The 27,154-nt window shown below is 44.8% G+C and overlaps 1 protein-coding gene across 1 annotated transcript in view; it reads right to left on the bottom strand.

Moving 5' to 3' along the window:
* RASGRF1 (Ras protein specific guanine nucleotide releasing factor 1) overlaps positions 1 to 27,154 on the bottom strand; it is a 656,364-nt gene that overhangs the window by 280,543 nt on the left and 348,667 nt on the right. Inside the window, exons 9-10 of the mRNA XM_086957896.1 lie at positions 11,888 to 12,006; positions 11,118 to 11,278 (exon numbers count right to left, since the gene is read on the bottom strand). Coding sequence (XP_086814022.1) covers positions 11,118 to 11,278; positions 11,888 to 12,006 — 280 coding nt within the window. The remainder of the gene's footprint in view (positions 1 to 11,117; positions 11,279 to 11,887; positions 12,007 to 27,154) is intronic.

Below are 27,154 nucleotides of genomic sequence, written 5' to 3'. Positions count from 1 at the left end.
TGCGTGCCCAAATTGGAAAATAATTTTTGGGTTTGCTAATAACTTAATAACTTTGGGGCCTTTTAATGACACTGCACAAACATTTCCAAATAACAGGTTCTTACACCTTAGCTCCTTCCTGGAAAGTCATGGGGTGATCTGTGAGGCGGGAGATGAGAATAAAGCGGGGGGATAGAGCGGGGGCTCCCAAAACCTGTTTTCCCCATTCATTTTTCCATAGGAAAACAACTGTGATACCACAGAAAGTGTCAAACTGAATTGCACCTAATTTGAAAGAAAGCACAGAGGATCTGTGGAGTAGAAAAATCTCAAGACGAGATCCGATTGGCATCTACCACACCAACAACGAGGTCGCAATCGCAGGACTCTGAACCGAGTCTTGAGTCCTACGATAATGGGTAATAAAAAGATATAAGAGGGAAGGATAGGGATACTCTGCCCCCTAGGCCTAGTGACAAAATGTTTTTTTTTTTAATGTGGCCTCAAATGTGTGGTGGAAATGGGGCATAATAAAACAAAATTGTGGTTTTTGCGCTTTTAAAATCCTCAACCCCTCCCCAGGTGGTCCAGGGCCTGGGGCAGTGCACTGCTTTTTAGAGGGGAGGAAGAATGCAAACCCCCTTCTCGAGCCTTCTTCTTTTTTTTTTTTTTTTAAAACCTTTATTGATACTTCAACCAGTTACAAATATGGGCCTACAACCACCAGGGCCGGCCGCTAATCAGTGTCATCATAGCAAGTTAGTTAGGACAAAACTCAGTCTCTCGGGAAGCAAATGTATCACAACTTCAATTAACACTGGATGTTGAACACACAATGCGAATTACAGGATATTAAAGGTTCCATTTTATAATATAATATAGAAGGATCAGGTGCCATACAATATCACAAAATCGCATATAGGGCGGGCAAAATAGAAGGAGCTCCACAGTTAACTCGATGAGACAATGGCGCAGAAGCATACAATCCAGGATAAACAAGCAAATAATCACCATTCGCACCAATTAAGCGCCCGCCCAATAATACTAAAATAGGCACAGATAAAAAGTCAACAGTTGACAGAAGAATAGACCCACTACGCTGACCCGAAAAAAGAAGAAAACGAAAGAGAAAGCGAGAAAGGATAAGAAAGAGAAAAAAGGCCATAGAAACAAACGGAAAAACAAAATTCCCCTCCCCCAACCCCCCACCCTGCACCCCTGCAGATGACTACGGCCTACCCCCCTAGCAGCGTGCCTGTCGCCCCAAAACGGAGACCCGAAATATAGGAAGAACAAAGGGAAAGAAAGAAGGGACTAAACCCCTATCTAAAAGGGAAAATGGAGGAGGGCTATATCAAACAAATCCCGGTCTCTCCCCTCCGCCTTAACGAAGAATCCCCCACTAAGCCGACACAATCGAGCAGATCACAATAAAAGTACACCGGAGGAAACTATGAACCCCGCCCCGGTCTCCGTTAATCAAGTGAAGCAATCCCAGTACCAGTGAAACCATAAGGTGCAGCCCCAAACAACAGTCTCAGCCTTGGCCCCATCGATCAATTTTGCCGATTCCCTCCGACGAGTAGAGCCCCATCGTCAAGTTGTCCAAAGTCACACAGAAGTTGCCGAAACATGGTCTGTTAGATGGATAAAGGATGATAAAACCCAAAGCAGACGATCGGTTCCAACGATGCTCCTCCCGGACTCCGAGGCCAGGCACTGTCCCGGCCACCATCTTGATGGACCAGCTGGGAAGGGGCTGCAACACAGTCCAACACAGTTCACCATGTCGACCAAAAGTCTCCAAATCAGGAACGGCAGTTAAATGTTCGGCCAGTTGCATAACCAAAGATTCCGATCATATAGTGGAAACGCCGATCTCCGCACGTTCGAATCGTTCCATTTCTGTAGGGGCAGGCACAGCTCCAAGCACCGGGTCCAAATGCACCGCTGAGGTAGCTGTCGAGAAGTGAACTGGCCACCGGGCCTCAGGCAGCAAGGCAGGGTCCGGTCCCGATCCACCAATTCCATCCGCTGCCGACATCAGGTCACAGGCCTGGGCCTCCATAGTCGCCCGAAGCGCCTCAAGGGCTGCCAGTACTGACCGCAATGTCGGGCCGCACTCAGCCCCCTCTGTCAGGTTCCACATGACATCCGGCCTCGTTAACCCCACGGAGAGGCGCCTTCCCCGGGGTAAGATTAGTCAGAGCAGGAATGAACCGTGAGGGACAGATCGTCGACAAGGGTTAGTGCGCGCCAAGTCTCCAACTCCACGGCACCAGCAATTCGAACGCCAGGCCTCCGGGTCAGGGGCCCTCACCACACCGCCTCGGGCGTCACTCGTCTCCTCACCTTCGGTACAGTGTCAGGCAACAGATCGGCAGCTAAGCAATCCAAAAGATGTCGGAGGTTCCATGGACCGGACCCTGCCGCCCTCACCAATCCGCTGTTGTTCAACTCGGGCCCGGCTAGACCAGCACTCGAGACCCCGGCTTCCAGACTGGGTTAGGCCTCAAATCAAACCTCGACATTCCTCCACTCCACAATGTCGGAAAAATCTCGGGATTGCTCCATCAGACTGCAAATTAGTTCACATACACGGATATGGGGCGGGAAATCAGGATAGACGACAGGATCATCGAGCGAAAGACGGAGGTCAGCGGAGCCGGGAGATTAAGCGACCATCTTGCTTGCTGTAGTAGCTCCTCCCTTCTCGAGCCTTCTTCAGGCCTCTGGGACCCCATCCCCAGGGGCGGAATTAGTTCATATGGAGAGAGGGCATGCTGTGCCCCTCCCCAAGCCTCATTGAGACCCCGGAGACACCATCCCCTGACAGATACAGATTTGGAGCAGATAGGGTGTGCAGACCCTTTTCCGGAGCCTCTACAGCCCCAGTGACCCACTCCTCTGGGGACACATATTTAAAAAGTGTGAGAGGCTGCAAGACCCCCTCCCAGAGCTTCTTCAGGGAAAACGTGTATGCCCCAACCTAGTGGGAGCTGCAAAAATGCTTCTGCCAGCTTGGAGAACCCCTGCTCTCACTGGGCCGGAGCAAAGCCCGCTCATGCTGCGCCCAGTATAGGTGCAAGTGAAGAGCTGGCAGGGCCATGGAGCCCTGGGACTCCCTCCTCAGTCCCCAATGCAGCGAGCTGTGAGTGCCCTGGGCAGGCATTGGGGCACTCAATGTAGGCCTGGGGGATAGCGCCTGGATACTCTAAAGGCTTGGTGACAGGGGCCTGGGACCATGTGCCCTCTTTCCTTAAGAACAAATTCCGGCCCTGGAGATGGGGTCCACAGGGCCTATAAAGGCTCAGTAGCTGCATGCCTCACTGTCCAATAAATTAATTTAAAAAAAAAGAATTGCTGGTTCCCTCTGACATCCAAATTGGGTGCAGAAGGAGAGCTGGCAGGGCCACGGAGGCCCTGATGCTCTGCCCCAGTCAACAAAAAAAATGTATGGGGGTGTCCTGGGTGGGCACCGATACCAAAAATAAATACAAAAATGAATAATAAATTAGTGACTAGAGCTTCTCAAGTATTATTCATAGCTCCATGAAGGAGCATCCTATTATTCTCTGTAAAGGCTCTTTAAGCTTTTCTTTTTTTAGCTTAGTGATGCCCCAAGAATGGGCTTGGGTACCACAAAGCATTTTTTGGCAATATTGTGGCAGCTGCAGGGAGTGCAACAACCCCCCCGCAAAATGTAAAAAAGGATGTATCCTGGGTCATTAAATCCATTTCTTAAAGATGAGCGCCCTGGTGCCCACCTAGGGCACCCACAATATATACTCATGGGGGCTGAGGAGGGATTCTCAAGGTTGCCACGACACAAACCAGCTCCACACATGCAAAGGGAGTGGGAATTGCCTCCGCCCATACGGAGCCGCTAACTATGCTGCTCCCTCTGGTCCGGAGCAATATTTTGATCTTTTTCCCTGCCAGTATTAGTGCGGGCAGGGAAACAAATCAAAAGTCTGCTCCTTGCTGGCGCAAGCATTTTCAAAGCTCCTACTGACTGGGGGCAGACTTTGTGTTTCCTCCCGTGTGGTAGGAGTTTTGAAAATGCTCCAGCCAGGCGGGAGCAAAACACAGGCCTCCCTGTCCGCTCCATTGCAGGCAGGGAAATCGGTGTGTCTGGGAGTGGGCTCCCTAGGTATCAGAATGTGAGACAGCTCTGAGGGATGGGGTCGAGTGGTACCCTCTCTTTTACAAAGTTTAGCAGCGTTAGGGGATAGGGTCAGCAGGACCTTTAAAAGCTCAGGGAGAGTGGCCTATCCCCTTAAAAATACACCAGCCCCTGGGATATGGGGTCCCTGGCACCAAAAGCAGCCCAGGGAGGATGGCTTTGTGCCCCTCACCCTCAAAAATATGTTGAGCCCAGAGGATGGGGTTTCTGGGATTTTTTTTTGTGGTGGGGCGCACTTGGCCCACTTGGAGAGGGAGCCAAGTGCGCCCCCACCACAATAAAAGAAAAAAGTTAATTCCACTGGGCTATGGTCCACCCTGTTTTTTATTTTTAGAAAAGAAGCCCTGGAGACAGGGCTTTTTTTTGCTGTGAATTTGCAGATCATTTGCTATTCGTGGCAAAATGTTAAAAACAACTTTTTTGCCCCAGTCAGGGCCGGGGACCCCACCAACAGGTCTAGGGGATCAGGGTATTCGTACCCGCACCCTTATGTCTTTTTTTCTGCATTTCTCTGGCCTAAGTACTAAGATGGATGACACCATTTCCCAGTTGATTTGGTGGCAGCAAATAAGATCTCACTATGACGCATGGAATATACAATTTTTTAACCTTAATTTCTCCAAAACTACTGAACAGTTTTACACAAAAAGCAGACTCTCTGGACCAGGATCTAGCTTCCTGTCAAATTTGGTGTAAATCCGTTCAGCAGTTTGGGCTGTAGCAGTGTCTAAACTTCCTATGGAAAATTGAATGTAGAAAACGGATCATCCTGAAACCCCCTGAGCGGGCTAGGTCCAGCGGTATTGTTTCTTATTTTAATTGGGGAGGGGAGGGGGACACATGCAAACCCCATCCTGAGGTGATTTTAGCTCCGGGGAACCCATCAACCGGGTTCCCAGCCTTTTGTAAAATTCAGAGGGGGGAAGCAGCCCCCGTGCTGACTTTGGCCCCGGGGACCACCACACCTCTATGAATGGGAGGTGGATATGTGGCCCCCCTCCTGGGATAATTTTGGACCTGAGGATCACCACCAACCAGGGCCCGTCCATGAAAGAAATGGGATGGGGGGCCGCTATACCCTTGCCCGGAGCACATCCCAGGGATGTCCCGGGGTACCCATACCTGCGACATAACGGTTTCCTTGTCCGCACTGGCACAGGCAGGGAAACCTCTTTTTGCTCTCACTTGGTTGTAGTAGTTGTATAGCTCCCTCCAAGCGAGAGCAACACCTAAGGGACCGAATACGAGTTTGGTGGTGTGGGAGCAGCCTGCCACGCCACCGCTCTGCTCCCACACAGTCAAACAGGACTGCTGGCTGCCTCCCAGATTACGAGTTTCCTCGTGGTCTGACGGGCAGTCCTTTGACATTCCCACGGCCGCGTCTTTCGAAAAAGGCACCTCAACAGAAGCACCAAAAGTTTGTTCCTGAACAGACCAAAATGCACAATGTTGTGCATTTTGTTGTGTGCAGGATCTAGGGGTGCCAGCATACAGGGGGCACAACATATGCCTCCCTGCATGCACTCCCATGCACACAGGCACAAGGGGCCCTATAAGGCCTCCAGAGTTACCTTACCGCCGCCCTTTCCATAGTGAGCTTATAGGGTCTAAGTGAGGAGACTCGTAATATGCTTTGTGGAGCAGCAGTGGCACCACCAAGCATATTGCAGCCTCACAATGTCGGGCAACCACCAGGAATCGCGGATCACTGGTGATTGTGGTGGTCCCAGACGGTCCCGCCGCCATACTCGTAATTCGGCGGTTGGACCAATGATGCGGCGGTCTTGTAATAAGGCCATAAGTCTGCTTCCAGCGGGCAGGAGCCTCAAGAAAGTTCCTGCCACTTGGAGTGGATTTTTCATCTGTTTGCACTGACGCGGGCAGGTAAAAAGATGAAAAATTGCTACTGCCCACAGGGAGTAGCATTTTTAGCTGGTCCCTGTGGGTGGGAGCAATGCATGTTTTCAATGGAGGCGGGGAGCGGGCTGTGGCCGCTGGGTCAATGGGGCTCCCTCCTGCAGTCCCCAACAAAGATGCAGTGTGTGCCCTGGGTGGTCTTTAATGCACCCACCCTTTATTGGCTGGGCCCCAGGGGATGGAGTCCCCGTGATGGGGTCCTCAAGACTGAAATTGGCCCAGGGAGTGGGGCTGTGCGGCCTCCCTCCCTGATGAATAATTGTAAAGGCCCCCGGGAATGGGGTCCCTGGGTCCAATATTGGCCCGGGAGGGGGGCTGTAGGCCCCATTTACAATCTGGCCGGACCCTGAGAGATGGGGTCCCTTGGGTTGATAATTGCCCAGAGAGGAGGGCTGCGTGCACAACTCCCCCTTAAATTAAGCAGCAGGCTCTGTGGGAGGGGTCCCCAGTGCCAAATACAGCCTGGGGAGCGGGGCTACGTGCCCCCTCCCGGGTTGGCTAGGTATGGGAGGTTGGCCACAGGGCCTGGCCAGGCCCTGCGGCAAAGCTGTGCGTGGCTTGTTGTTGGCTGCATGAGATGGGTTGGCCGCAGGGCCTGTCCATGCGCCGTGGAGGTTGGAGTAACTTAACCAAAGATAACAAATATTACTTTACGTGAAAAAAAGCCCTAGACATTCACCTAAAAAAACAAAAGTTACTGGGACGTTATAGTTAGAGAATAGCATTAACAAAACTTAGAAAATCACTGAAAAACCAAAGGATACAGGAATGTTACTGTTAGGAAATAGAATTACAAAAAACTTCACTAAAGGTTTTTAATTCACTAAAAACCATAAGTTAGGTTCAGATTTTACACACACAGAAAAAGGGCAATCTACCTATGTCTGGCCAAAAAATGGCGATGGAGAGATACAACCTGTACAAAAGGCCTTGAGATTGGCCATGTCTTCCTCTGAGCAAAGCCTGGAAATGGGAGAGGGTTCACATTTATGAGGTTTCTCATAGCTCCACTTTCATTCAGCCAGTCCTTAGAGTTGGGTGGGTCCAAATCTGTTAAATGTAATCTTTGAAATGGAAGAGGGTCTATCTCTGTTTGTGAGTTTGGAGACAGGGGAGCTACATCTGTTGTCCCAAGCCTGGAGATGGTAGATAATATGCGAAACTGCCTTTAGTACGAAGCTGGAAGCCAACATGCCTTTACCATGCAGGCTTTACCATGCATTCAACACTGTCACACACGCCAATATCACGCAAGTCTTTGCAACGAATATGCCTTTACCATGTATGCCAGAATTTTGCTGTAAAGGCATGAACATGAATGGTAAAGGCATATTCGTTGTCAAAGTTTTAAATGCAGGTACATGTTAGTATTAAGTGTTTTTTTACATATATATGTGTGTGTGTTTATGTGTGTGTGTATGTGTATATTCACATATGTGTGTTTGTCTGTACATTTGGGAAAGTGTTTTTTTAGGGCTTAGGGTGGGTAAGAGTTTATGGGTTTTGGGTTGTAAGGAATTCTTAGGGTTTAGTGTGGGTTTGGGGTTTTGAGAAGGAAGGGAATTTTTAGGGTTTAGATTGGGTATGGGTTTTTGGGTGGCAAGGATAATTTGAGGGTTTAGGGTGGGAATGAGTTTTTAGGTGGTAAGGGTATTTTTAAGGTTTAGGGTGGGTATGGGTTTTTGAGTGGTAAGGGGTTTTTAGGGTGGGTATGGGTTTTGCGGTAGTAAGGGTGTATGCTTGTGTGTGAATGTGTATATATATATATATATATATATATATATATATATATATATATACACACACATATATATTTAGATATATAAACACACATATATATTTAGATATATACTTAAATGTATATTTATATATGTATATGTGTATAAATAAATATATACACACACACATATTGCGGTAATACTTAACTGTTACATTTTTATCACACATATGCCTTTACAGTACATGCATTTACAATGAAATTTCATTCTAAAAGCATGCTTGTTAATAGCATATGGATGGTAAAGACGTGCATGGTAGTGTCACAGTCACAGTAATGACAGTGTTGGAAAGCTATGCATGGTAATCGCTTGCTTGGTTCGGTCATACATCCAAAGCATACCTACCCGCAAACTGAGAATGAAGATAATGCAGAGTCTAGTTTATGTATAATAGTGCCCACCTGTTACCTGAGCTTGGAGATGGGATATTCTACCTTTATGCAACTGAAGCCTGGAAATGGAAAAGTGTCTTCAGGCAAGATACAGGGGGTCTACACCTGAATGTTTAGGAGATCAGGATGAAAATGCCTCTTTGCAGGAATGAACTGAATATATAAAGTGTCTACTTTAGTTCAGACCAAGCCAGGAGACCTACCCTGGGGCTGAAGCTGTAGAAACCGGAGGATATAGCTCAGTGTTTTGAATTTCTGTGAAGCCTAACAGTGGAGCTAGTACTGTGTCTTCTTTTCAGTGGTCCATTTCTGGAGTCGCAGGGGGCTACTTTGGTGAAATCTGAGTTCAGGGATGGGGCCCACTTCTTTGTGATCTTGGTATAGAGTTGGGTCTGCCTCTCTTTAGGCTAAGTGTTGTGATGAGAGAGTATATAACACTATGATAGGCTGAACATTAAGATGGGGAAGGGGAAAGTTCCACCTGGGCAAGTTGAACCTGGAGAAAGCTGTGCGCCTACCTCTGTGAAAGCCTAGTATGCAGATAAAGTGAGGTTTACCTCTTTGCAGGATGAGCCAAGAGAAGTTGGTGGGGCAACGTCTGTGTGAGTTTAAAGTTTGCGGCTGATAAGCTTGTGAAGGAAATCAGTTTCACTTTAGAATTCCCCTGGAGATAGTTTCTTCATTCATCCTAGGACCACCATTGCTCCTTATATATTCTAGAATAAATCTGTGCTGCCTGTGTGGATTATGCATACATATATACTGAAAAAAGTCAGAAGGTTACAGGGACGGTATAGTTAGGAAATAGAATTTAAAAAAACCTAAAAATTCCCTAAAAGAAATAAAGGTTACAAGGATATTATAGTTAGGTTCAGATTTTACACACACCAGCCTACAGAAATTCAACAGTTATATTTAGAGTTCTCTCAATTAACTATAAATCGTGCCCTGAGGTAATTATACCTTGCACCACTGCCATGCACAGTTTTCTCATCAATACATTTACCTCAAATGCTGCACTGCTATTATTAATAATAATGTCATGGAAGATGTCAGGAGTGATGGAATATGTGCGTTTATTAGCAGTGCATGATGAGGGCGCAAGTTATAGTTACCCTACAGCACAAGTTATAGTTACTTGAGCGAACTCTACCTGTTGAATTTCTATTGATCTCCAGCATCCATCTTCAAAGAGGCGGAATTCCTATCTTCAAACTCACCCAGAAGGTGGACCCATCTCCTTCTCTAGCCCACACAGACATTCACCCTTTTCCATTTCCAGGCTAGGGCTACCAAGAGGTTCTCTCATGTTTCCTTGGCTGACCTACAGGTAGATCCTCCACTATGAGCCAACTCCCATACTTCATAGTTCAGGCCTTACAGATAAAGACCTGCTCCCATCTCCCGGCTAAGCCTCAACAGACCAGCTTCATCTCCTCTCCAATTTCAGACTAAATGGATGTGGGCCAATGTCATCTCCAGACATAGCCCACACAAGCAAGCACATCCCTCTCTGGATTAGCCAAAAAAGTCTATCTACTCATGTTTATAGATTTAAACCACAGAGAAGCAGACTCTGCCCCTCTACAGGCTTGGTGCAGAGGTTGATGCCACTCCAACATACAGGCTCATCACATACAGACTGAGATAAGGCTTGTTCTACCCCAAACTTCTTTAGCCTGTGTTCTGTGAATTGAAATGTGTTCTCCCTTATCTCTATGCTAGGCTCTTGCAAATATAAATCCATCCCATCCCCAGACTAGCAGAGGGCCTGGGTTTGCTATCTTCAGGCAGTGGTAGATCCTTCCACAACTCCAGGATCGGCAGGCATGGCGGTTCATGCTGTACAAAGAAAGGCCCTCCTATATCCAAAATTGGCCCACACAAAGTTGTAACCTCAGTTCTCTATGGGCTTGGTGCCACAGATAAGTAGAATCTATCTGATATCCAGGCTCATCATCTGCATGGGTAGGCAGTCAACTATCTCCAAGCTCACTGGCACGGGTATAGATCATACTTCTTCTCCGGGCGCATGCAGCTTAGTAGTAATCTCTATCCTATTTTCACACTTAAGATGCAAAGAGGCAGTCTCTCCTGTATCTTCCCTATTTGCAAGCTCAAGTCACATAGAGATAGAGACTATTCTCTGTCTTAAGGGTCAGTATGCACCGGGACAGACCCCTCCCAAGTCTAAGCTCATGTTGCACATATGTAGACAGCTCTTTCGTCAACCTCAGTCATCTGGCTTGGATCTCATAGAGGTAGCTGCATCCCCTCTCTCCTCTAGGTTTAACCTGCACAGATGTAGATAGCCCTATACTTCTCTGGAATTGGCTGGCACAAATTCTTCCATCCTCAAGGTCGGGAATGAGCAGACATCCCCATATCGCCATCTCAAGGTTCAAAAAGCAGCAGATCATCCTTAATGTTCAAGCTCAAATTTTCCAAATGAACAACTCTATCTAGGTTCATAAGAGAGATACACCATGCACCATGCCCGTTCTTCAGATACACATGTTTAACCTCCCCACAATATCCAACTGTGGGAAACCCAAGGTGACGTAAATCTTTACCTCTTTCAATGTACAAGTTGCAGAAAGTTATCTTCACAGGAAGGTCTCCAAGACACTGCAGGTTTAACCTGCCGATTGCACACTTTCCAAAATGTGCTGGTCTGGACACCACATAGGTTGTCCAACACTGGACCCACTAAGATAGTCCTTCCCCCATCATTATGTTTTGAGCCACAAAGAAGTTGACCCGAATGTTGGAGGCTCAACTCACACATTTCCATCTTCCCTTATAGCCAGACTCGGGCTGCACAGAGGAAGAACCTCACTTCACGTCTCAATTATCACATCGTACCTTGGTTAAATGCAGCTTCCCACCAGACCCCCGGGTGCAGATGATAAGATGTTTTGAGAACAGGAAGCACTGTCTTTCCCCTTCTTTCTTGAGGGACAGAGAACCCAGACGACCTCTTGTGATCTTTCCCTTTTCGGACATGGGCACTTGGATGAGGCAACCTAGAGGAAGAGAGGCAAAGCCAGAAATGTGTCAACCCTAAACTCCTGAGCCAGTATGTACATAAGTACCGTAGAGGAGACACTAAAAATCAGATTACTGATTCACTCTCTCACCAAAACCATAGAAGTAGTCTGTACATAATTTGACGTACATGTTACTTTTGCTGCCTCCCTATTACATGCTCAAAAGCACCTCCTCAAATATTGAATGCCGTAGTCTAGATGCCACCTTTTGACCTCCCTTGTCACCTGCCTTGTAATACTTATGCGCACTGTCATTCTGTCCCCATTCTTCCCACATATCATGTTGGATGACCCCTTTTTACTCCGTTCCCTCCAAACATCTAAGTAATGCTAAGCCATGCATGTCCCTGTTTCCCCCCCATTCTTTGCCAGTCATGGCAATTCCCTCTTGTCAATGTTTGTCCCATGCCTTCTATACTTAGAAACGCCCTGTTGTGCCCGCTCCAGCATGCTCCCATCCGCCGCACATGCCTAGCCTTTGCGCTCCTATTCAAATCCCTAAGCCTTGAATGCAATTCTCATACATCAGCCCTTGAACCCCTTCTAGACTGACAGCGATATGTCCTATCCATGGGTAAAATCTACCTTGTCTTACAAAGGTTTGGCTGGTGTCCAGTAGGATCTCACAGCCCTCCACGATCATGCGCTCAATGGCCAGGTTCTTGCGGATGTTCTCTGTCTCGCTCACCTCATCGTGCATTATCCTAAGGAAAGAGAAGAAAAACTACATAAGGGTGCTTCGTTCAAGGACAATGCAACAGTGGAAACAGATGCCTAAGCAGATGAGTGCTTCAAACATTTCTTACAGTTTAGTTCTCATTAAAATCTATACATGCAATTATTCATAAAGTTGTGGATAAAATCCCAAAATGATTACAGTTAATATTAACTCATCTTTTTAAAAGGGACACTCACTAGCTTTTTAAAACTGGTACAAAAATACAATCAATATAAACATTAAAAAAAATATGAACAGATAGCACAATTTGGGGCCTTATTTATTGTAGAAGTCTCCAGGTCTTTATTACACAACTGAAAGGGAGTACTGTAGCAAACAAGGGTAGCAATACACCCCCAATAGGTAGTAGGTATACGTAGTCATTAGCAAAGTTGGAGCCACATTACGATATAGTGGACGAACTCCCGCTGTTTTGTGCCCAAACTACTCAAAAGAACCGCCATCTCATTGAGGGTTCAAGACACCAAGCTGGCTGAATAATTCGCTGTCACTTGTATTCGCATCAAACGCCATCTGAGCATTTCAAGAACAGTCGTGATGGAATACGCAATGGCTACCCATATATCCAGTTACTGACCATAGTCCGGGTCTCCGTGGTCTGACCACACATGATATTTCTTGTGGCCTGGTTGCTTGTGAGGGCCGGAAACAAATACTTTTTTTGCCACTATCTCCATGAATTTGACCAGCTAAATGTCCAGTGCAATGTTCTTGGGATGCAGAGCCTCAATGACGGCGTGTCTGCATGAACATATTCCTAAAGTCTTAAACTGGCTATGCACCGAGCCTATCTTTCTTTCAGTAATGCTGGGTCAAATGCAGACATTTGGATTACTGACTCGCTTTGGCTCCTACAGAGTCTGCAGATGGCTCTTTCTGTTCAAGTTTAAAAAAATAAAGTTTCATCAAGAAAAAGAATGAAAGAGAAAATACCGCAAAGGATATATATACAGTATGAAATGAAAACATATGATTATACATGAATTCATGTTTACAGCGTCAATAAAGTGGAAAAGAGGGGGTAGAGAAAATACAGAGTTGTAAAACAGGTCTGGTTACTTATCAAGAATACAACATATTTCCATTAAATATATATAAACAATTTTGAAAGCAGAACACGGAACGTCAAGGAGGTTTTAAGACCTCTTGTTCTGAAGTGGCAGGTGCATGTGAAAGCTTAGCTTGACAATCAATAAACTTCGTAACTGGGGACCATAGATGTAGACGTTTTACAGCAAGAGACGCAAGGTATACGTAAGCTGTGGCTGTGTCCAATTTATGATTATGACAAATGGCATACCACCAAGCCTGGAAGGAAAGATCAGACAAATTCTTCCAATGTTTGGTAATCTGCTGAAACGCTACTCCCAAAAGTGAGTCCAAAATGTGCATATTTAAAAGATAGTGAGACCAGTCATCAGAAAGAGAACTCAAAAAAATATTAGTAATTGAGAAGGACACCATAGAATTAGAGATTAGGGTAATTTGCCTCCAAACACATTTCCAGGATCGTGGACCTAAGGGCATGTAAAAAGCAAATGTTTTAAACCAGCATTGGTGGAGGAACATGACCAACACGTATTAGGTATATCAGCATTCATCTTATGAAGAATTATGGGGGAAAGAAGTAATCTATTTTAGATTCAAAAAAGTGTCTGTGTGGTGTTGGCTGCTCTAAAGGATTTTCTTATCTTAAGCTAAATTTTGTTCCATAAACGAATGGGCCAGTTTCCATCTAAATCACGTTCACAGTCCATTTCCACTCTAGTTTTGTCTCTAGGGGTCTTTAATTTTCGTAAACAAGCATATATTGTTGATGCTTTGGGATATCGGTAGTAGTATTAGACGAGACAGGAGTGAGAACAGCTTGATCAATAGCTAGATTTAAAGCATTGTGTAGCAATTGATACTTATTATCAAATGAGATAGGGAAATCAAAAAAGATCTAGCCTGATAAAAAGATATGATCTCCTCATTTTGAATAAGTTTATTAACCCATTGTGACGGGGTGGGGCAGACAGACGAGACACCTGAGGGACTGCGGGACTGGTGGTCCGCCGTCCCCCTCTCACCCACCTCTGTCCCCTCTACACAGCAATCTCCTCCATTAGGGGCTGATGAGTGGATCCAGGACGGATGGCACCTTTGGGGTCAGGTAGACGACAGAGACGACGGAATAGTACTCGGCTCTTTTAACCCGGCCCGCCTCCTCCATCGGACGTCATCGTGCAAGTCCCGGCGAGAATGAGCGGAACCAGAAAGTCGGTGGACGGCGTTTCCCTGGAGGTGGAAGGTGCGGAAGAGGAGAGAGTGGAAAGAAGAACAGCGAGACAGGAGGAAGGAGACGAGGTGGACGAGTGAGGCGTGGATCGGAGGAGCGTCGGCGACAAGCCAGGAGGCCAACGCCTCTACGAGCCGCCACGTTCCCGCGGGAGGAGCGTGGCTCAAGCAGGTACGGGGGAAAGTAGCGGGTTGGGTGGGGAGAGGCCAACCTCCTCCTTTGTAAAACACCCCCGTCGCATGTGTACAGTCTTTCTTGTAAATAGTGTAAAGAACCTTCCTCCCAACACGAGCACCGGTCCTCCTCAGACCCCTCCCTCACTAGAAACCCCGGAGCACCTGAGCACTCGGTTTCCCTCACTCCCGGTCCCTGGTGTAAAGCAATAGGACGGTTGTCCTAAATCCTTGGTTTCTTCTTTCTGTTTCTTTTGGGGCAACAAGACCGGAACCACCCGAGACAATAACCTTCCTGCTGGAGACCCCCTCAAGAGCCTGAGCCCCCACATCAGACCAGGACGGGCCCAGCGGCGTTCGCCCGGGAAAGACTGACAAGCAGAATGAGACAAGTGTTTATAAAAATAAAGCCCTCCCTTAAGCATACCATAACTGCCTCTGTGTCGGTTCCTTCTGCCCGACCCGCCCCGCAACACCCATAGTGCACCTTTAATCATTATGCGTTTGTTATGCCATATGTTAGATTGTAAGAGTGTTCCTATGTCAATGGAGTTATCTAACAAGAGTGTACCCAATAATTTATTTGTGAGTTTAACAATAGAAGCAGATCATTTCTGGGGTTTCCGAGTAAATGACAGATATTCTTGAAAAGTGAAGGGAGTGAGGTACGAAGGTTCAAGTTTAACCCAAAAAAGAGAATCCGATGAGGATCCTATTAGCCAATGAGAAGACTGACCAAAATGAAAGGTTTATGGTAGTTGGGAAAGTCAGGAGAATTAACATCACCTTTCCATTTAGGACGGATGAGTCTTGATAATGACATATGGCCTTTTTGTTATTCCAAAGAGAAGATGATAATAAGGAATTGGTTTTTTTAAATAACTTCTGAGGTACGGTAACTGGAATATTAGAAATAGTAAAGAGAACAATCGGGGATTACATCATCTTTATTGTATCTAATCTCCCCCACCGGGAAAGGTATAGAGGGTTCCATTTGTCTGTTAGGGAAGATATTTTTAAATAACATTTTTCTAAAGTAATGGAGACTGATGATTTGATTGATGCAGAGAAGTACATACCTAGATAACTTTATATGTTGGGTGTCCATTTAGTTATTTTAACATTTTTAAAAGTAAATTTAGTCAAGGGTAAAATTTTGCATTCGTCATTGTTAAGTTTATAACCAGAGACAGAGGAGTAAGTATTTGCTTCTTGTAGGAAAGTAGGAAGGGAAGATTTTGGTTTCAAGAGAAATAACAAAATATAATCTGCAAAAGCTTATATTTTTAATGTGCGTTTTTTCTGAAGCAAATCCGAAAATAGCTGAATTATGGCAGATTCTAGATAAAAAAGGTTCTAAAGCTAAATTGAACAAAAAGGGGGATAAGAGACAACCTTGTCTAACACCTCTTCCTAAGTTAAAATATGAAGAGGTAAGGCCGTTCGCAAATATTGCCGCCTTAGGATTTGAATATAGTAGAGAAATTAGACTAACAATTTAAGGACCAAAACCAAACCATTTAAGCATTGAAAAAATAAAAGGCCAGTAAACTCTATCAAATGTCTTTTCCACATCTAAAGCAATAGCCACTAAAGATTCGGAAATGTGAGAGGATTTAGAGAGTAAGTAAAAAAATAGGCGCATATTATCTGTCAGGAAACTGCCCTTTACAAAACCTGACTGTTCCTTACCTAGGAGGTCAGGGATAAATAATTCCAATCTCAAGGTCAAGGACTTTGAAAAAAAATTATAATCAAATTTCACTAATAAATTGGTTTGTAATTTTTACAGAAATGTGGATCTTTATCTTCTTTGGGTATGAGGCAAATTAAGGCCACCAAAAAGGAACCAGAAGACATTTCTGCTTGCAAAAAGGAAACATGAAGCTTGTGTAATTTGGGAAGGAGTAGCTGGGAAAAATATCAGAAAAATTCAACAGTAAAGCCATCTGGATCTGTGGCTTTACATTTTTTAAGTGTGAGTAATGCAGCGTGTAATTCTTTCAATGAGATATTGAGTTCCAATGAATTAAAATTCAAATGAGTGTCAAAAGATTTTTCAATGGAAGAGAGATAGTCCAAAATGGTATGTAGGCGAAGCTTCTGGTGTATACAGGGATTTATAAAAACTATAAAACTCTTGCAGAATTTCAGAATCTTTATATTTGGGTAATTGTTGATCATCAAATAGTGACTCAATGTTGAATCTGTGATTTTTAACATTAAGGAAATTTGTCAATAATTTACCAGATTTATTTCAGCCACTATAACATTTTGCAATGGATTTGAGCAAGTACAGAGCAGCATTCTCAGTGGATTCCTTAATGAATTTAAGTTTAGAAGCTATGAGTTCCACTTAGGAATCTTTCAACTTGGTAGTATTGTAGGAATGTTCCAATCTCTTTATCTTTGCAAAAAGATCTGTAGCAATCTTGCGGGCGTTGTCGTTTTTTGGAGACGTAATTAATGATAAAATCACGAGCTGCAGTTTTAAAAGCATCCCATATTATATGAAAGGGGAGAGTGTCAGATTTGTTGAAACGAAAATATTCTTCAAAAAAAGAGGTGAAAGTAGCAGATGGCTCTTTCTTAGGCGCGCTTTTAACTGAGCTGCAGCTGCCGCTTCCTTGCCGTGCGCCAGCATTTTTTATTTTCTGTTGTATGGGCTGCAGTGGCTTCAGTAAACATTGCCCTGTGGCCCAAGGCAATTATTAGAATACTGTTGTCCCTTGGTGCATACGATTGGCTCCTCAGTGGTGGTGGTGGTGGAAACGCTATGGCGTTGTCTACCACCACCATCTTGGTTTAGCCACTAAGAGGCCTTCCTTACAGGGACGGATTGGGATAAAAAATCGGCCTGGGCACCCAAAAAAAAAGTGGCCCACAATTGCAGTTCGCAACCATTCATGCCAAAAAAGGTGATTTCTTCTTATCTGTTTCTAGTCAGATTTTTTTTTTTTACAGCAAAGTTGTTTGAAACTTTTGCGTTTCTTGTTTTTTCTCTGATTCCATTCAAAGTATTTTAATGATACTCCTGACCTCAATCTGAGAAAACTGGCAGCAGCCACTTGAGGCTTGTCTGTCTGGTCGCTGTGACCTGCTGTGGGGGACAAAAGCTTCCTCTTTGCCACAACAACCTGTTAATTGCCTTGGTCAAAAGACGCACCTCTCGTTTACTGAGCCTGGAAAGGGTGTCTGATATATTTCTGGGTAATTTTAAGAATTTCTTGTTTCAATGGGGCCCTTTGGTCCGGTTTCTTTCTCGAGGCCTTCCGTCAGCAGTGTGTCCTCCGGCACTGCGAGCAATACATTTGTTTCAGATTTAGTTAGCGAGGTGTATGCAGCCTGGTATGAATGCGGGATGGTCGCCACCACGGGGGGGGGGGGGGGTTGGGGTGGGGGGACTCAGTTGGGGACTGTTGTTTTTTGTTGTGGCGCTGACCGGCAGTTGGATGTGGGCTATGGAGGACTCCGGTGCAGCTACTTCCCTAGCTGGATGCTCGGACATCTATAATACCGCTTCTGGTAGCGACTTAGCGGCTGGTGGGGTTGGGAATTGGCTTAGGTTGTGCCACTGTTCCTGATGGACATTGACATTGCATTGGCATTGCAGATTTTCATGCACTGGCCCAGTAGTCTGTTGAGCTGACATCACGGAGTCTCCTGTGTGGGATTGATTGATATCTGTCGCATGTGTCTTCTTACTGTTCTTTTTTTTGTATCTAAAATCAATAAATACAACTTTGAAGAAAAAAAAAAGACGCACCTCTCTAAAAGGCTCACTTCCATCTACTGGGGCCCGGGATGGAAGAAGGTGCACCACATGGTGGAGTCCTCCTGATGCTCTATTGTCATTCTGAAAATAATAGTTAATGGGTCTAAAATGTGGTCTGCTCAGACTACCTCTCACCTTAACCTGGAGCTCTATTGGAAAACCAGCCCCGGTATTTGAAGTTTCTTGATACAAGTCTAAAGAAAACGTCCCACAAGCTGGCTTCTGCCACAGGCCCTGTGGGCATGGCCCGATTACCCGCCCTGCCAATCTGACCCTTCTTCCTTACTATTTTACCATATATCTGGAATATGCAGGTAGGTGTTTATATATGTATAAATAAATAGATATTATACTTGTTATTAGCCTTTCTATTTCTGTTTTTGACCCGGTTTACTATTTCCCAGAACGATGTTCAGAACTTATGTTTTCTCTGATGTATGAGGATAGCCCAGAAGTTGCCATTTTATTGTCATTTAACAATCCAAATTTCCTTTTGACCTTCTTCCGGGTCTGCTAAGCCCTACTAATAGCATCTTTATTGTTTGGGTGTTTATGCAGAATCCTAATCTCTTTGTGTAGAAGCTTCCTTAACTTCTTAATTTCTTTGGTGACCAGTCTAGGATTTTGATCTTCAAGAGGGTGAGCATTGAAGGGGGATTGCTTGAATATCGCTATCAGAGAGCATCCACAAAATGTTCCCAGATCTAGATGTTACAACATTCGCTTCTCATTTTTTAATTCATACGAGAGACGCTCTATTCAGATATTTCGGTTATAGACATGCGGTACCATTTTAGCCTTTTTATGTTGCCCACAAATGGGCCCATCGGTATAATAGTGGGTGGTCGTTCATAACTAGGTACATTTGAGGCCAGTTTAATCACCTGGGGACAATGGTCAATCTACGATCGAGATTCTACTCTTTAAAGATTTCAACACTGCTACACTGACTAAACTGTAATCTAAATAGTAAATTGTCTGTCCGACATTCAGTTAGATGAAGGAGGATTATCATCCGGAAATCATCCATTTAACACTATTAGACCAATGGCATGTGATGACCTCTTCTATTTCCTTAGATTGTGGGACAGGCAATGCCTTTTCTACACTGTTGTTTGATGCTAAATCCATTTCCGGAATTGGCGTAACCTGCGTTCAGCTTTGGTTTGTTGCTGTGTGCGTCTGACTTTTTTCAAGGGAGGAGTTTACAGTAGAGAGCTTCTGAGCAGTTCCAATTGACTCTGTTTGCGTAGATCTATCCCTCTTTGCTTTTTTTTTATCTGTTGCTTCAGTTGATGTTGACTGGGAGGGCAATTTGCAAGCTGGAACGGGGGGCTCAGCCTCAGTACAGATATTTAAAGTACCTTGATTGTTGTTGGCAAGGGAGTCTTCAGTTAGTGCTACCTGTTCTACGGTTTGTGGGTCAGTCCTGGACTGCTGTAAGGTTAATCTCATGATTTCGCGTAAAGCTATGTTATTTGGAGAAAATTGAGTAGAATTTTTGCTGATGATTCAGGTTAGTGTTTTTAAAGTGTCTGTTTCTTCCTTTACGCATTGTTTCCCTTTAATTTTTACTTCTATGACAGTTTTTCTTGCTAGTGCCAGCAGCTATTGGGGCCTTGTAACCACGGCGAGGTTTTTTTCCCAGCCTTTCGATTCGCTTAAAAGCAGAACCATTCTTAAGTTGTTTCTCATGTGACACGGGAATCTATGGGGCATATTATCAAGGGGGTTTATCTCCGCTTTTTTGGCTTTAAAAGCCAAGAAAGCGGAGATAAAATTATCTCCCTATTACCTAGCTGCCGCTAACACCAGTTAGCTACAGCTAGTAGGAGATAGCGACCATCTTGGGCCCCACTTTGCATGTCAGTGATATTTATCACTAATGAGATGCAAAGTGGGCGTGCCAAGATGTTAGCGACTGAAAACAGTCTCTAACATCGCTATCTCCTATTACCAACTTTTGGAGATATTCGCGCTAAGCGGGAATATCTCCAAAAGCTAACACCTGCCCTGAGCAGTTCTTAGCCATGTTATCCAATGGGAGGTGGATAACATGGCTAAGAGCATTAGCTCGCTAATGCATGAATATCGCTGACTTTTCAGCGATATTCATGCTTTGCGGCGATTTTTACCGCATTTGCGTTAAACCTTGGTAATACCAAGGTTTATGTGCGATAAAAATCGCCGATGTGCGGCGATAATTTTTGTCTCTAAACAAGTTAGAGACAAAAATGATCGCTAGTTGTTGGTAATATGCCCCTATGTGTTGAGCCACTTTTGATGGAAATGCAACCAACTGGACGACTAAACTCAAGTTTTTTGTCCTGATTTGTTAATTCTGCTTTTGCCTTTATTTGAGAGATTTAGCTTGAGTGTGAGCCGGGGAAGAATTCATCATCCTTATCTGCAACAAGTTGTATTAAATCGCTCATCTAGCTATTTGCTGGTTCTGAGCCTTGTCTCATACGTGGATGACTATTACACACCGACACAAAAGGGGCAGATTTACAAGCCCCTTGCGCCACTGGTGTGCCACTTTTTGTGATGCACCGGCAGCACATTTTACTGCCCCATATTTACAAGGACAGGAAAAGCCATCCTGCATGACTTTTCCTGTCCCTGTAAATATGGCCCCTTACAAGCACTTTCCGTGACAGGGGCGTTCCATGGGTGTTGCTGTGGGTGTTCTCATGCAACACCCATGTAACCTGACACATTTCCAGATTTACGAGAAATCGTAAATCTGGAAATGCTTCTGAATGTTACGCCTCCCCAGGGGGAGCGTAAGGAGGCGCAAGAAGGAAAAATGTATTCATTTCTCTTCATTTTTTCCTCTTTCTTTCTATGCGTGCTGCATTCTGCAGCACACATAGAAAGAGGAAATCACCTCTGGTGATTGTTTATGTACAGGAAGGTGTCCATTCCTGCACGTAAAGTCAGTCAAACAATGATGTTTTGCAAGTTCTATGTGTGCTTATGCAGCACACATAGAAGTTGAAAAACACCGTTTCTGATTGTTTATATGCAGTAAGGAATCCCTTTCTGCACATGAACAATCTCTCCATGACACAGGCAACCTTGCACCATTGTGCAAGGGTGCCTGTGCTGGCGCATGGCAGCAGTTTGTGCGCCAGTGCAGGGGGAAGCACAGAGATGCGATATATTATTGTAAATATGTTACATCCCTGCGCTTTGAAAGTGACTCAGTGCGGCGCAGCCAAATGGCTAGTGGCACTCACTAAGTCACTTTCATTGTAAATCTGCCCCAAGAGTGTTTAACAATGAAGGAAGGGTTGCAAGCTTAGCCAAGATTGGTGAATAGGCACAAAACTGAACTTTGATTCTAGATCAGATTGCACCAGGACAAGTTGATCCAGTTTTAAGTTTATACCTGTTATAAATTCTGCTGTGGAATTAAGACCTGCATGTCCAGTTCATTCGGGTAATAATCTAAAACTTTAGCTGTTGTTTGAAAAGTGTCCAATAACGTGGAACATAAATTATCCATTGAGGTAACCTGCTTAATTTGAGAAGTGTTTGAAGCAAGTGAATCAGAGATTAACAGAAAGGAAAAGTCTACTTATTTACAACATTTGTGGTCAGGGCCAGACTGGACATAGCGGGCACCGGGCAATCCCCCGGTGCGCCGCATGGGTGGGGCCGGTTTTGGGCCCCTGGGGGCTGTTTTTGTTACAGGGCCGTTTTTGCAGCATAGCTGCAAAATCGGCCCTGTACCAAAATCGGCCGAAAACCGGCCCTGGCAAAGAGCTCAGCGGCTCACCCAACCCCCTGGAGTGGGGAGGAGGGGCGGACGAGCACTTTGCCAGGGCCGGTAGTGGTTCCCAGTCCGGCCCTGTTTGTGGTGTCCCTCTTTGATGCACACTGACCTTCAATGCTATTGACATCCCTTATTTTTTGATATTGTGTTTTTATGGGCAGCAAAAAGTTCTGATCTGTCGCTGCCAGTGGGAAATACAGGCAAAAGTATACAAAAAGTGATGGATGGAATGCTGAATTAGTCTCAGCCACTGGTAATTACTTGGTAAGCATCCCAGTTAATTGTTATTTTGCATACCATGCTCCCTCAGTTTGGACCCAGCTATGTGCAAATCCCTCTTGACCCTGCTCCAATAGGAACAGTCCAGCCCAAACTGCTAAGTCAGGTCCTCTCTGCAGAACACAATCAACCTAGGACCGGGTTCATCCTTGTTATAGGCTCATCAGCCAGGTATAGCTAGGTTCCAGTGACACAGTGTGCATGGGACCCATGTCTGAACCTACCCGTACCACTTAGGGCAACATACAAAAGTATACAGAAGGTGTTGGGTGGAATGTCTGACTAAATCTCAGCCACTGGGATTACTCAGGTCACATCCCAGCCTACTGTTATTTGTCACACGATGCAACCTCCGTTTGGACACAGCTATATGCAAATCAGCCTTGACCCTGCTCCAAAGGGAACAGCTCAGCCCGGACTGCCAAGCCAGGTCTTTTCTGAACCAGAACACAAGCAACTCAGGACTGGTTTTGCCCTTGTTATGGGCTTATCAGCTGGGTATACCTTGGTTTTAGTGACACAGTTTGCACAGGACCCATGTCTGGGCATACCAATTCCACTTAGGGGGAAATACAAAAGTATACAAAAAGTGATCAGGCCTTGAGAAATCAACTAGCCCACTCACTATGGCGAGCCACATTTAATCAGGGCGAGCTATTTTTAGGGCCTACTGGCCCATTCTGGTGAGCTGATAAAGAACAGGTGTTCTGTTCTTAGCAAGTGAATGAGCAAAAAAGATGACTTTAAAGCTAGTTTTCAACTTGTCCCAGTTGCTCTGTGTTCAGAAACAGAGGTCAAATGTCATCTTATGTCTTACAATTGGCATTCAGGGAAAGAAAAGTAAACACAACTCCCAGGATAAAATAGGCTGCAACCTTAGAGGATTTTGGAAGCTGAACTGTGTGGCAATCGTGCTATACAAAGAGTGTGAAATTAAATACTGTAGGATGTCAGTTTTTTTCTAGCACACGACGTTTAAGCAGCTGAACTGTACAAAATGTATTTTAGTAGTTATGAAAGCACTTAAAAAAAATTCTACATGATGAGAAAAGGTATTTAGTATGAAAACATATCAGAACACTTTTGGTGATGTACAAATGATAAACATGTTTGCTGAAACCAGTTTCTGAAGATTATAGTTTATATGATATTTGGCTTTATCAATAAAACTGTATGTTAGTGGGAACGTTTGTGACAATTTCAATGGAAAATTGCCGTTTGTAAATGAAAGTGCGCTACAAAATCATGCTTTAATAATAATAAACGAGTTTTTAATAAAACATTCCTGCCCTCGCCCTGGTGACAATGCTATTACTGAACTAAGATATTTACAAAAAGGGGTGGTGAGGGACAGAGTCTCTGAATTAAACAGAAAGCTCTCACCCAGTCAAAAGATCAGGGCTAGATCCAACACCGTTTTTTAGCTCACTGCACCATCCCAGTTTCAGAACCTGACTGTATGCAAATTAGTCTGTTCCTGTCCCAGTGCATGATGGGAACAGGACAAACCAAACTACAGAAGCCAATTCTTACACTGGACTGAACTAAGAGTCAGGTAAGGGTTTATATATACCCTGTATGTGTGCAGATTCTTATTGTAGATATAAAGCAAACGTTTGGTCTATTAAATCAAACCAAATAATTTTTTGTACAGCATAAATGCCGAAGTTGCACATTTGAAGGTACTCTCATATGGGATAATAAAGAAAAAGGCGTCTGGAAAAAAATAAATATTTGCTACGGGTCAAGTACATTACAGTTAGATCGAGTAGATTATTTAAGTCGCTAGAAATATATTTTTTTAAATGCAAGGCCTGGTTATGGATGGTTGCTTGAATTAATCTCAGCCACAAGTAATATGGAAACAGAGTTGGGCTTATAAACAACAAACTTAGGGGTCTGAATTAGAATCCAATAGTGATTCTCAAATATTGTACCTATGCCAGCTCGTGTGCGTAGGAACAAAAATTATAGGTAGAGCTAACAAACCATATCGCCAGAATGTGAGACACCGGTAACCGTGAGTCACCCTTAGTTGAGGATTCCCATCAAAGTCTTGAATGGATCAATATTCTCATCTGGTAATCCTTATCGGGTAGTGTGTCTCTTGATCATTGAGACCACTAGCATACCCTGATAGCCGGTTCGGGGTAGCGACCCACAATCACTCGGTTATACCACATGATGTTGATATGATGGGAATGTGCAGTGCAGAAATAATGTATGTGGTGATTAAAAAGGGATAGGGAACTTAACAAAAACCTGTTTTAATGAACGTTAGCCCCGTCCCATTTAAAAACAAGAACAGTGTAACATAATCATCGCAGTACACACAAATAGCTGCGAAGAGACCAACATGTTTCAGCTTCGGCACCTGGTGTCTTAGTAATGTCCAGTGTGTCCGGGGAGTGGACCTCACCTCTTCCTGGACCTGGCTCAGGATATGTGAGAACCCGCTCTGTCTGTCGTTGTCTCGAACTGTGACTGAGTCCCCCTGACTCAGTCACAGTTCGAGACAACGACGGACAGAGCGGGGTCTCACATATCCTGAGCCAGGTCCAGGAAGAGGTGAGGCCGAAGAGAGGAGTTCATACAGATGAAGGAACATTATATCCTTTACTGGTGTATTTCACTTGTGTGTTTTTTCATATAGTTTTTTCACACTTTTCATCACTCACAAGCAGTAGCATTATTATAGAACAGAGACCCTGACGAAAGCCTGGGGAACCTTCCTCTGTGGCTGAAACATGTTGAAAGCTATACTCTGAATATGTGCATAGAAGCCTGGCAGGTCTCACACTAAGCAAGCCCTGCGCTATGCCATGCAGTGTTATTTTTAGTGTGAAACCTATGGGCACAGCAGCAGAGTGCCTTACACTCTATGGGAATGTTTTGGGAAAGACAACATTTTTATGCCCCTTCCCCTTAGGGCAGAAGAATCTGGGAGATTCCTTGAGATGGCAGATAACAAGTTACTTGACATTTATTTTCTGAAGTGGAGGAAAGCACGAGGGAGTATGATGTGATCTAAGATCTCAGGTGCCTGGCTTGAGAGGACCAGTATTCACTTTTTTAATTCCTTTTGATTTCCAGCCTAGCAATGCCATGGCTTTGTGAGATTCGTTTGTCACCAGAGGTGGTCTCGTTTTGTACCATTTATGGTGGTTTAATGGCAGTTACTGTCTTATGGATGATTCTGTATGTCTTTTCAAAGGTGTGACCTATATGGGGCGAGGTGGCATTGTCTTCAGACTTTTGATTGGAACCAGCATGCAAGTTACTTTTAAGAGGAGTCAGGCCGAAGTTGGGCAGGACATTGTTAATGTCTAGAGTGGAGAGGACCAGGGCTTTCACTGTGGCCTAGAAGCCGGCTTTGGAAATCAATTATTTATTTTTTGGAGGAGGCATTGTTGGCACCATGCTCTCTGGGCTTTTTTTGCAATGTGGGCTTTGAAGAAGAGGTTACTGGCATTGCTCCTAGTTAATTGGATCCTTATTTATGGGGATTTGGCCTGGGCCAGGGCAGCAGGTCCTCTGTGAAAAAGTAAAAGGGCAAGAATTCCCCATATTTATGTAATAAGGTGCATTCCTGTCCTTTAACCCTGCACTGGCGCCATTTGACGCAAGATGGTGAAGGCCCCATATAGTAATAGAGTAAAGAACACCTTGGAAACACTACGGGTTGAGAGTGGTTGCTCATGCTCTTTTTTTCTCTACTGTATATTAAGCTCTGATAGGGGCTCTCAGAAGAATCAGGTGTAGGCAGTCCTGGGTAAAGAGACCCAATGACCAACCTGCTGCCAGTTATCGAACGCTGTGGTGCTCTGTGAAGTGAGCAGGAGGCGGAGAAGTTGATAGCCAGGTCTGGACTGGCCGTAGCGGGCACCGGGCATTCCTCCGGGGGCCGCTTTTGTTACTGGGGGCCGGCAATTTTGGCCCCCTGTAACAAAATCGGCTGAAACCGGCCCTAGCAAACAGCTCGTCGCATCCCCCCTGGTCCCCAGGTGGGCCGGCCAAACCGTTTGCCAGGGCCGGTTTTGGTTCTCAGTCCGGCCCTGTCCATAGCACTTCTGTTCTCCTAGGCTCACCTTTATATTTGAAGTCATGGAGATTGCTAAAGTTGATCTGCACTGAAATCTAGGGGCAGTTTTACTAACACTTTGCACCAGGTCAGCTTCATAAAAGTGACCCAAACGAGCACAAAATATTGTTTAGATATTTACTTTCAGGTGCAGACCAAGATTTTCTTTCGAAAGTAGTCCTAAAGTAACACGAAGTAGTGCTTTGCTCTACTTTGAAACAAGGGGATGTATTTTGGATGTTGCATTATTGCTCCTGTGCAACCATCCATGGGGGAATATTTACAAGTGCTATCGACACAGGAAAATCACTTTTTTGTGACGTTCGGGTGGGGATAAGCCCTTCGCATTATTTACAAGGCCGCATTATGCCACTTAACCTGGCTTAATGCCACCTTGTGAATAAACCTGGTCTTAACCAAGCGAAGCAAGGAGAAATTATTAACTTCTCCTCGTTTTTGCTGTCTCTTTGTGTGCTGCATTGTGCAGCCCACATAAAAACAGTGAATCAGCACTAGTGATTGTTCATTTGCAGAAAGATGTCCCTTCCTGCACATAAACAATAAAAAAATGACGAGTTGCAACTGCTAGAAGTTACACATAGCCATTACTGATTGTTTAGGTGCAGGAAGAGACACCTTCCTGCATATGAACAATCATTCCCCGCAATGCAGGCACCGTTGCACTTTGGTGCAAGGATGCCTGCGTTGGATCTAGACAGCTAAATTTAGCACCAGCGCTAGGG

This window comes from Lissotriton vulgaris, chromosome 2_1 (assembly GCF_964263255.1).
Source record: "Lissotriton vulgaris chromosome 2_1, aLisVul1.2, whole genome shotgun sequence".
NCBI classification, from domain to species: Eukaryota; Metazoa; Chordata; class Amphibia; order Caudata; family Salamandridae; genus Lissotriton; species Lissotriton vulgaris.
Note: the sequence above shows the minus strand (reverse complement) of the source record. Positions and strands in the feature narration are given on the sequence as shown.